Here is a 12,145-nt window from a genome sequence, read left to right on the forward strand (position 1 = left end):
GAAATCAAATTTCTTATGTTAAAAAACTCCCAGGCACCAATTTTCACACAAATATTAACGTTACTTCAGAAATTATTTGGAAAAAATCGAAACAAAAATTAAACTTCTACACCCTGTATCTACGACATTAAGCATTTTACGATATACATTTATTCGAGTACGCTGCCGAAGTTTCCGGAACACAGTTCGGACCACCCTGTATAACATAATTTAGGGTCTAAAAATAATCAGTCTGCATGGTGACATCATATTTGGGCGATTACATCTTTATCCACACACTCATCTTTATACATATATGATCTGGGTTTAAAAAAGGATTTTCTACATCGGAAAAAATGAAGAAACCCCAGAAAAACTCACCCTTTTTTCCCGAATTGGGAACACACACTCACCGCTATAAAATAATAAAATTTAAGTGGGTCTTTCTAAATTTATTAAGGACCGGAAAAAAGGGTCCGTCCGGATAGGGACCATCGGCTATCGATAGGGCAGATGATTGGTCCACGTTTAAAAGGCCCTTAGGGACGGACAGCACACACGTAGGTAGAATTTCTAACTGCTTCGATCTTATAGAAAATATATAAGGGATATTGTTTCGACCCTTAAGTTCGGTTTGTTGGTCATTCTAATTTTATATCGCGCCAGACTGTGGATAATTAAACCTCAATGTTGAAAATGGTAGAAATTTTAAAGCTTGAGTCGATTTTAATCGAATAGGATCAGTACTAACAATTTAAATGAAATAAATATCAAATTTATTAGTAAAATAACTTTATTTCGGAATTAATTTTTTGGTGATAAGTAGGTAAATACAATTATTGTATTGAATGTCTTCCAAAATAAAAAATAATAGATACAAGGGTATCCCGGTGAATTTTGTCTAGCGACGAATGGTTTTCTGGAATTGATCTGCCGTTATTAGACTCCTTCAAAGGTCACCGAGATTCTTCGAGATTCGAAGAAAGCAACGTTTAGTTAAGACATACTTTTCTCCATATTAAAACTGGAGTTAACTGAAACAGACAATTTTTCTATACAGAGTATACAGGATTTGCAGGTTTTCTAAATCGTATAATTGCATAAACGCATAAACGCCACTATAGATGAGAAAACCGCGCTATGTTGAATTTAAAAAAGTTTAGTTCTTAAATAACTCGAAATACTCGAAAGTCAGTCACTCCTATAGAGCGAAAAAATATTGTAGTTGCACTAGTTGCGTAATATATTAAATTTTCCACCATGTACAAATTTCTGTACTGTACAGGGTGAGTCAACGATAAAGTCCATTATCTCATTTGTTTGGATGTTTACAAATAAATGTTAAATACAAAAGTTATTGGAAAGGTTAAGATACACCCTTTAAAATTATTGTTGAATATACAGGATGGCCCATTGAAAACGTTCCGCAAGGCATAACGGCCAGGGTAATTTTTTTTTTCAGAAAATTCAAAAACACGTCAATTTTGTTTGTAAGAGGGACAACTTTTGCCCCAAAAATTATTGAAAAATCTTCAGCCCTCTAAGCGGGGGTGTCATCCCCCGATTTTTTTCAAATGGGAAGGGGGGTCATGTGGTACCGCAATGAAAAGGACTTTCTATTCTCTATAGTTTCCTGCTTCGTTTTTGAAGATCTGTCGAGTCGTTGGGAAAATATGAAGGATTGAAATTTGAAAAGTTTTTTAAACATTTATCAGAGTAAATGATAAGGATAAATTCCTTCGACCAATTTGCTGTTTTTTCTTATTATTTCTAGATGTTTGCAATCGGGTTGCGCAGATATTTAATGAACGCCATCCTGACAAACACCTTTATGGCAAAATTGTTCGCCAGTTAGTAGGAAAATTTCGCGAAGCTGGTTCCGTTATGAATAAAAAGAGGCAGAGGGAAAATCCTGTAGTAAATGAAGCTATGGAGGTATTCGTATTGGGCCAAGTTGCCACGGAAAGTATTCTGAGTACAAGAAAATTAGCCAATGAGACCGGCGCGCGGCGGGAATCGTACAAGTTTCCAAAGGATATTAAAAAAACACAAGTTCCACCCATACAAAATTCAGTTGGTACAAGAACTCAACGAAGGCGATTTTGATCGTTGCTTGCAATTTTGTGAAGCTATGAGTGAACGAGTGGCGAATGATAATAATTTCCTATTTAATGTGTGTTTTTAGGATGAGTGTACTTTATTTTTGAACGGTGTAGTTAATCGGCACAACTGTCGGTACTGGGCTGAGGACAACCCCAGGGTTTTTCCCTCAGAAAAAACCCTCAGAAATTGAACGTGTGGGCTGGTATTTTTGGAAATTCTATTGTAGGTCAGTTTAACGATATTGAGAAGAACTTCAACGTACAGAACAGCTATCTAGCAACTACCTCACCTGATCGTTCAACGTTGTGGCAAGTGAAAAAATGCGTAAACATCTAGAAAAAATATGAAAAAACAGCAAATTGGTCGAATTTATCCTTAATTATCATTTACTCTGATAAATGCTTAAATAAACTTTTCAAATTTCAATCCTTCATATTTTCTCAATGACTCCACAGATTTTCAAAAACAAAGCGGGGAAATATAGAGAATAGAAAGCTCTTTTCATTGCGGCGCTACTTGACCCTCCTTTTCATTTGGAAAAAAATTGGTGGATGACACCCCGCTTAGAGGGTTGAATATTTTGCAATCATTTTTGGGGCAAAAGTTGTCCCCCTCACAAACAAAATTGACGTGTTTTTGGATTTTTTGAAAAAATAAATACCCTGGCCGTTATGCCTTGCGGAACGATTTCGATTGGCCACCCTGTACTGTAATGTTCAACAATATATTTTTTTCCTTTTTATATTAGTACGAGCTGTAGTAAGTTCCACTTTTTTTAGCAATTTTGCTAGCTTGACTTCATATTCCTCCACATCTGAATTCTCATCATCTAGCGGAATATTACTTTTGCAAATTTGAATTATTGAATTCGTCCAGCGTTGAATTCAAAATCACTATGCCTTCGGCCCGGCATCATTTCCATCTGCCATATTGCTACTAAATTAATATTAACATTTGATTATATTCTAAGCAACTAGTAAAACAACACATTACCTGTAAACGATACAATTCTCCTATTTGTCTCTGACAACTTTCATACACAATAAATACCAATGTACTATTCAAAATACTGGAACGCTACAAAAATCATATAAAAATATGTGGCTGATCGAGTTTATTCCGTCATTCCCTCCAAACACCATCTTTCGATGTTCACCTCGAATAACTTTCTATTGGAGAGTCTAGCAATTCTTATAGAAATAAAATAGTCTCGTGCTTAAAAGACATTTATTATAAGGACGTCGATATTGGAATAAATAGACAAGCAACACTCAAAAATAATAAGGCAATGCCAGTTTATTTTAAACGTGGTTCTTTTAAAACATATAGGGTAATAATTACTTTAAAAGGAAGAATATATATATTAGATATCCGATAAAATAGTATACACTTTATTTCGAATGCTTTAATTTTTATTATGTATATAAAAGAATATTATATTATCAGCAATCGTTTATGAAACAAATAATTAGGTAAATCGAATTCCATAAAACGAGTTAATTATTTTAACGTGATTTATTGTGCATTTTACAATGCATTTTTTTCTGAGTATAGGAAGAATAATAACAGGTTATTTCATAAAAAACATGTGTTCTAGTGGACCGATATTGATTTAAAGCAATTTGAAGCTATATTAGTTGACTTTTTAGTATCTGTTTCTAAATTAAAAATAAAAGTTGCCATCTGTCAATTATACGAGGGAAAACAAAATGTTGACATTTTGGTGAAAGTTTGTAACGCCCTGTGGAGTACGTTAACAAAGCAAGGGATTTAAAAATCACTTTATTATCTAGATGTATCTTTCCTCAACGGTTTACTTTTTGATTCATTTCAATAGCTTTTTTTTTCGAGATATATTCTTACCTGTATAGAGAGGGTAGATATATGCATGGAATGAATAATATTTATGAATATATCCAAAGAATACAGTTATTTAAAAGATTTAAAATTGCGTTTAATATTTACCACAATAACGATATAAATAGCAAATAATATGTTTTAGGGATATTATTATGTTATAAAAAGGTTTAAAATAATGATAGTGTAAATGTCAACAACACTACCGACCTCCAATTTACAGTATATTTCGTGGAAAAAAGGGTTTTTATATGAAAATCCGCAAAAATACGGCCTAAAACGCAAAACTGTCCAGGCCACGCTAATCCGCAACAAGTCGTTATTTTCCTAAACGGCTGCCCTAGTTTTCCTAGAAAACAGTTTTCCGAAAAAACTCATTTGGAAATCGAAATAAAATAGACCTAAATAAAATAGAGGTGGTATTATAGAAGTCATAAAGAAAGATGGAGGGTTTTCTAAAATTGGGCAATAAAAGGTTTTTTTAAAATCGTTTTAGAAGTATATAAAAAGAATAATAAAATCAGAAAAAAAACAAATTCAAAATAAAATTGACTCAAAAGGGCACTAATAAAATACAACGAATTTTCAGAATTTTATATAGTGGACAGCACGATTTGTAAAATAGACAATAAAAGTATTTTTATATATTTTCACAAATATATAAAAAGAAAACTAAAATCAGAAAAAAACAACAACCTAATCAAAATAAAATTAACTCAAAAGGACCCTGGTAAAATACATGAAATATTAAAAACTTCTACATATAGCACATCTTAACAAAATAGACGATATAGATAAACAAAGTACAAAAATCAAACAAACCCTAACAAGCCGCATCTACGGTAACGTAGACGAAGCAAGCATAGACAGTATAAGTTCTTCTGTTTCTTCTAAGTAATTTAGTCCATACAGGGTACTACAGGTACAGGGGTATAGGTACTATATCCAATTGATATCTTTAAAATTAATAAATTAAAATTTATAGAATTTTATGCATTTTTTTAGATTTTATTAACAAGATAAAAAAATACTTATCCTTAATATAAATACCAAATAACTAATATACTAAGAGTATTTGTAGTTTTTTTTTCAAATCCCGTCTTTCCCGTCTCGTTGGACAGGCTTAAATTATTGCTTAATATCATATATGTATTTCAATAAAATAAAAAAAATACCACTGAAACATTGCTTTTTTAGAATTTGCTGTTTTTTAGTTTTCTTTTGTATAAAGAAAATATGCAATACCTTCAATAATTATTAGTTCTACTTTTTTATAATTACCAATATTTTCTAGCTAATTGCCTACTGAATCTGCTGTGACTTTATTCCAAATATGCAACATTTAAAATACGGCTCTGATATGTTTCTCGTATCGAAATCGCACTTGCGCAAAGATAAGCGGGTATCGAAGTAGGTACGAAGTGTTCCATTAGTAAATCGTCGTGAGTTGACTAGCTGTCTATGAGTCAGCTGTGGTTATGTTAAATGAAAAAAGAATTATAGAAAAATTAAAAAATGGTAAATAAAAGACGGTATTGAAAAGTTATTTGACCATGGCTTTTATTTTCTTACATTACATAATATTTGAGTGTAAATAAGAAAGAAACTGTTATTTTTTTATATATATGTTCCCGTCATCCCTTCGTGGGACATAGGGCTTCTAAGAGATGTTTCCATCTGATTCTATTCTGAGCTGTCTGTTTGATATCTCCCCATGTTTTCCCGACCTCTTGGGCTTCAGAGGTTACTGTTCTTCTCCAGGTATTCCTTGGTCTTCCCCTGGCACGTCTTCCCTGTGGATTCCATTCAAGTGCCTGTCTAGCGATATCTTTGTGGGGTCTGTGCAAAATGTGCCCAATCCAGCCCCACTTTCTTTTCTTAATTTCGATATCTATTCGATTTTGTGATGTTCTTCTCCACAGTTCTTCGTTGTTAATTTGATTGGGTCAGAAAATTCTCAATATTCTTCGAAGTCACTTGTTAACAAACACCTGTAGGCGATCCATGAGACCACGCGTAACCTTCCATGTTTCGCATCCATAAAGCAAAATAGATTTGACATTGCTATTGAAGAGCTGGACTTTAGTTTTTTTGCTATATATAGAGGAGTTCCACACAGGTGTAAGCATGCCAAAAGCTCTTTGTGCCTTCAAAATCCTTTTCTCTATATCTTTCTCTGTGCCCCCATCGCTGTGAACCATACTTCCCAGGTACTGAAATTCATCAACTCTTTCGATGGCTCGGTTGGAGAGGTATAGATCTTGGTTATTGGGAGTATTTGACCTCATTTCTTTGGTTTTCGCCACGTCGATTTGAAGACCGACATTATTAGCTTCCTCTTGGAGTCTAAGAAGTTTTTGAGGCATATCCGAATGTGAATGGGAAAAGATGCATAGATCGTCTGCGTAATCCAGGTCTTCTAGCCTGCTTAAGAGTCCCCATTGTATCCCTAGTGGTTCTTTAAATGCTCTATTTAGTGCTACATCCAGAACGATGTTAAAGAGTAGCGGCGAAAGTATACAGCCCTGTTTTACACCTACTGCAATAGAAATTTTCTCCCCCACTTAACCTTATTTGTATTTCGTAAAGAACTTCAATGTTTTACCATAGTAGAAGGAAATGAGTAGTTGCACTCTCCCAAAGTCGCAGAAAAAGAACAAAGGATTTGACAAGGAGTAAATCTACTAGTTTTTTTATACTATGGTTTTACCAACGAACATTGATGAACTTTACGAAAAATAGGATATTTTATGTTTTTGAGCCATTGTGTCGTGATAAAATATAAAAAATTGTGTACGAAGAGTACGGTCAACACGCTTAGTAAAATAAGATGTACTGAATAAAGACAGAAGGCGAGTATTTTCCCAAGCGCATAAAATCTAGCGTCAGATTAAGTAGTTACGTAATATATACTTAGTATTTTTGCTCTCTCCGACTTACTACATTGCCATAGCGACTCACTCCTATACATGTAAACGCTGACCCAAAGTTTCGCTTGCCAGGAGGGTATACCCACTAATATATACCAAAATAATACTGCTTCAGTCAGGCTGCTAGGTGAGTTCACGCCTTAAAAGATAGAGAGAAACCCCGAACAAAAATGATTGTTCGAGTAGTAATTTTTGCTAGAAGATTTAGCAAACAAGGCCATCATTTCCTCTCGATAATTATCAGTTTAAAATGGATTGTCGGAAAATTCAGCAGTTTTCATTAGTTTCTTTTTGTCGCCGGCTGGGTCAAGGGGAAACGGGGGCGTTCATTAATATTTTCGTCGTAAATCCGCAGACGTGCCCGGCATGCCCCGCCGTCCCCTAAGCCTGGTTTTAGCATTCCGGTGTCAATTAGATTAGTTCGCGAACGGCGAAACGATTATTTCCGACGATTCTTTTTCCTGAAAGACACTTTTTAGGAACTCGGGACGTTCTTTTTGTTGATTTTCATCTTTTTTCGCTCGATTTTAGCTACTTTCCACTGTAATTCGATATCAATTTTTATTCTCTTTACCATAGTCATTAAATATTTGAATACCTTAAGTAGAATCCTTATTTATATATAGTACTATCCTTGTTTATATATAGTAACCAGTTATTCAGCCAAGTTAGTTCTGGGAGTTCACTGATAGATGGCTACGGAGAATTGCATCGTGGGTCTTTCAAAAATTTGAATTTCTAATTAAGTGGGACAATCGCAAGAATGGTAAACTTATTAGGTTAATAGTTTTTACAGGACAAAGCTTTAGTTTTAGAAATGTTGAGACTCAGGAGGTTCGAATCGCACCAAGATTTAATGGTGATTAAGTCATTTGATATAATCCTATGAAGTGCCGTGACGTCCTCGTTGCTCCAAGTGAAGCTAGTGTCGTCCGCAAAAAGACATATTTTAACACTGATGTTTATGTCAGCAAGGCCGTTAATAAAAAGAAGAAACAAAATAGGGCCTAGTACTGAGCCTTGTGCTACTCCACGTTCTATTGGCTTGCTAGAAGACAACGTGGTATCCACCCTCACAAGTTGACTTCTGTTGCTCAGATACGATTTAAACCATTCAAGAGATGTTCCCCTGAACCCATAGTGCTGCAGTTTATTAATTAGGATCTTATGATTTACACAGTCGAATGCCTTAGAAAATTCACTGAAAATTGTTGCTGTAGAATGATGGTTAAAGCTTTAGTTGCTGGAGTAAACTTTATTAAAGAGAGAAAACATAGCGTCATTTGTGGATTTGTTGCTTAGAAATCCAAATTGATGTTCAGTAAGTATTTTGTACTTAAACAGAAAAAATACCAGCCTTCTTTTAACCAACCTTTCTATGATCTTATGTAGACAGCGTTGGACGGAGTGCAATTGGGCGATAGTTAGAAGCTTGATCTTTGTCTCCTCCTTTACGCAGAGGAATGATTATTGCCGTCTTAAGACATTTTTAAAAAATACCATTTTGGAATGACATGTTTATTAAAGTAGTTAGTGATTCAGAGTGCTTTCTGGCAGATTCGAAAACATTTTTGAAGTTAGCCCGTCGGTCCCAGATGAGGATTTATTTTTGATGGTATTAATTGTACTGCGAAACTCTTCTAAAACTACGGGCGAAAAAAAGAAACTGTGTAAGTTTACATTATTATTAGAGAGATATGAAAGTGGATCATGAGAAGGACATATGGTATTAGTTAAATTTTTGACTACATTTACAAAGTAATTGTTAAGGTTCTCAGGTGAGGTAGATATATTGCTAGGAGAGGAAGCTTTGTTTCTCAAATCATTCACAATATACCATGTTTCTTTAGCAACATTACCAGAATTTGCGATTCTCCTATTATAATAAAGGTCCCTAACGGCTCTTACAGTCTTATGATAAATTTTTCTGTATAGTTTTACGTAATTGTGGAAGAAGTCACTGTCTGCGAATTTTTTTCAGTAAGATAATGAACGCATGTTTTTAGAAGATATGCGTAGATCTTTAGTGGTCCAAGGTTTGTTATGCTTATTTTTGACGGGCCTAAGAGGAAAGGATTTGAACGCTAGACTGGTTAATGTTTTTACGAAAATAGAAAATTCGTATCGTAACATTTCGTAACATCATAAGAGCGAGTATCCCAGTTTGTTGATTTACATAAGTGGCTGAATTTTTGAGCATCCTCTTGTGAAAAAATACGGCATAATTTACTAGGGGCATTTTTTATTTTGGAATTTATCAAAAATTTAGTTAAATCTGCTTCATGATCAGAAAGACCCGAGCTAAAGACGTTGCAGGGGATGGAGTTAGGATCAAAGACACAACATAGTCTATAGTATTAGAACTGGTTTTGGATATTCTGGTAGGTGAGCCTACATGCATGGCTATTCCAAAAGAAACGAAAATGGACCGAAGAAACTCCTGAGCAGCACATACACTAAGAAAGTCAATATTAAGATCACCACATAAAATTAATTTGATTTTTTTAACACTTTTTAAGGGCAGGGGCTCAAGCAAGCTTAGTAAATTATGACAGAATAATTGCACGTCAGAGTCACATTATAATCACCGCGACCTTACAAATCTGTTGTAAAAATGTCTAATACCTTTATGGCGAATTCATCTCTTTAAAAAAATCTTATGGGTATTGCATTGTAAAAAAAATCGACAAAATAAAATAGGTAATTTTGGTAAATACTACTGCGTTAATCAAACGGAGACCAACTTGTCAGCAGTAACATGATAATAAACAAATTTGCCTCATCACACAGCCACTCGCATCCACTGCTGCATATTCCAAACAAAATTTCCAAACATATTCTGTTTTCTAGACTTCTAATCTATACTAATATATAAAATCCGTCAGTCACTTGACATACTGATTAATCACGATCCTGCTTAAAACCACTCAACGTAAGAAGCTCAATTTTGGCATACAGGTTGATTCTAGGGTGTAGAGGTTCGATAAGAAGGGATTTTTCAAAATTCCAGTTCCAAGAGGGTGAAACCACCCCTCAAATATTACAATATTTTTTATTTAAAAAACGGTCAAGTTTCCGAAAAAACGCTTAAACACGTATATTTTATTTTGTTTTTTTAGATATTTTAAGATTTTTTAAAAATGTATACACGGTGTTTCGAAAAATCTGGTCATTGATTAATCACGATCCTGCTTAAAGCGCTTGACCTAAAAAGCTCATTTTTGGAAAACAATTGACTTTAGGGTGTAGAAGTTCGATAAGAAGGGATTTTTCGATACTCGAATTCTAAGGGGGTGAAACTATCCCTCAAATATTAAAATATTTTTTGTTTAAAAACCGCTGAGATTTTCGGAAAAAACCTTAAACACGTATATTTTATTTTGTTGTTTTACATATTTTAAGATGTTTTATAAATTTATACAGAGTGTTTCATAAAATATGACCATTGAGTAATCACGATTCTGCTTAAACTGCTTGACGTTTAAAGCTGATTTTTGGCAAACGGATTGACTGTGGGGTGTAGAGGTTCGATAAGGAGGGGTTTCTCGAATCTCAAATTCCAAGAGGGTGAAAACGCTCTTCAAATATTACAATATTTGTTATTTAAAGAACGGTTAGTCTTTCGGGAAAACGCTTGGACAAGCATAATTTATTTGTTTTATTATATATTATGAAATTTTTTAAAAAATCATACAGGGTGTTCCAAAAAGTTGGGTAATTTCTTAACCACGATTCTGCTTAAACTGCTTGACGTAAAAAACTTATTTTTGGCAAACGGATTTTTCGAAAGTCACATTCCAACGAGATGAAACTACCCCCCAAATATTACCAAATTATATAATAATATCGCCATATTGTTTTTTCTCATGCTGACATAAATGTGAGAAAATTTTATTCAGTTTGTATGTTAATGGAAATTCTTGCTTTGCTTTTTCATCACCATTACAAATGATCAATTCGATGCGAACGAAGTCGCTGGTACACGCTAGTTAATTCATAAAATTACTAGCTCCTAATTCCGGTTTATACGTTTCATATATCCGAAGTAAATAAGTGAGTGCTATAGCCTCTTGACCCATAAAAGGTAATAAAATTGATAGCACTATTCTGAGGCTCTCTGGCGTATTTTAACTGAATAAAAAATAAGATCTCCAACGCACATCCGGCCTTTAGGTTGTTTCTATATTCCGCAGTGATTTACTGTAATTGAGGGGAAAACGAGTGTTATTTTCTTTTTAAATTGATATAAGTCGCTGGATATACCAAGTAAAAGTATCGTTAGTTTTTTTCTAGGTCTTGATAGGGATTTAATATTTGAGAATAGTTGAATATAGACGTAGTTTTTATAATAAAAATAATAGTAATAATGTTTATTAAAGTATCATTACATCTTTTTTCAATAGCATAATATAACAAAATATGATAATATATCTAATAAGATTATACAGGGTCAGTGGTGCGATTCTATAATAGACGTCTGAATAGCGACAGCAAGCGAAAACGAAGCATAGCGATAGCGAGATTGTTTGCTTGACGTATTCTATAAGAACCTCTTATCGCTATCGATATGTAGACTTGGCAACGTAGTAAAAATAGATCCTTAAACGATACTAACTTAACTTTTTTGTTTATGTCTTTGGCTTTTATGGCTAGACACTTCTATTAATTTAATATGTTCCCTGTTGTTTTAATGATTCAGCAGATGGAACGCGAAAATCAATTAAGGCAGCTTCGTGAAGAACACAGGAGGCTTCGGGATATAAGCGACCCATTTTCATTGCCAGATACCCATTTTATCCATCTTTATCGTGTCGACAAGGATTTGGTAAACCATCTACTCCAGGAACTTCGCCAATATATGGACATAGCATATAGAACATCTCGTGTGAATTATCAACAAAGAATCCTCGCAGCACTAAGATTCTATGCTACTGCGAACTACCAAAGAGGCGTTGGCCAGGAGTATCTGCTAGCTGTAAGTCAGCGAATAGTTAGTAGAGCTGTAGAGGAGGTTGCCAGGATTCTAGTACTTCACTTTAGTAATGATTGGATTCAATTTAATAATGCAGAGTGAAGAAATTCAATAAAGAGAATTTTTTTTGAATATTGTGGGGTCCCAGGAGTGGTTGGTGCTGTTGACTGCACTCATGTAAACATTTTGGCACCTACACAAGAAGAACATGCATATATTAACCGGAAAGGTTATCATTCAATAAATGTGCAACTAATTTGTGATGAAGATCTGAATATATCTTATGTGAATGCAAGATTTCCTG

General features: G+C 34.1%; 1 protein-coding gene across 1 annotated transcript; it reads left to right on the forward strand.

Annotated features, from left to right (window-relative positions):
• The first annotated feature begins 11,541 nt into the window (after positions 1-11,541).
• Positions 11,542-11,943, forward strand: LOC115886038. The gene has a single exon (XM_030905068.1). The coding sequence runs from the start codon at positions 11,542-11,544 to the stop codon at positions 11,941-11,943; it is 402 nt and encodes a 133-aa protein (XP_030760928.1).
• The last annotated feature ends 202 nt before the right edge of the window (positions 11,944-12,145 follow it).

The sequence above is a fragment of the Sitophilus oryzae genome, unplaced genomic scaffold (assembly GCF_002938485.1).
Source record: "Sitophilus oryzae breed Bouriz unplaced genomic scaffold, Soryzae_2.0 scaffold_466_pilon_pilon, whole genome shotgun sequence".
Taxonomy (NCBI): domain Eukaryota; kingdom Metazoa; phylum Arthropoda; class Insecta; order Coleoptera; family Curculionidae; genus Sitophilus; species Sitophilus oryzae.

What these genes read in the sequence shown, in the direction of transcription:
- LOC115886038 (XM_030905068.1), top strand. Translation starts at nt 11,542, where the DNA reads ATGTTCCCTGTTGTTTTAATGATTCAGCAGATGGAACGCGAAAATCAA.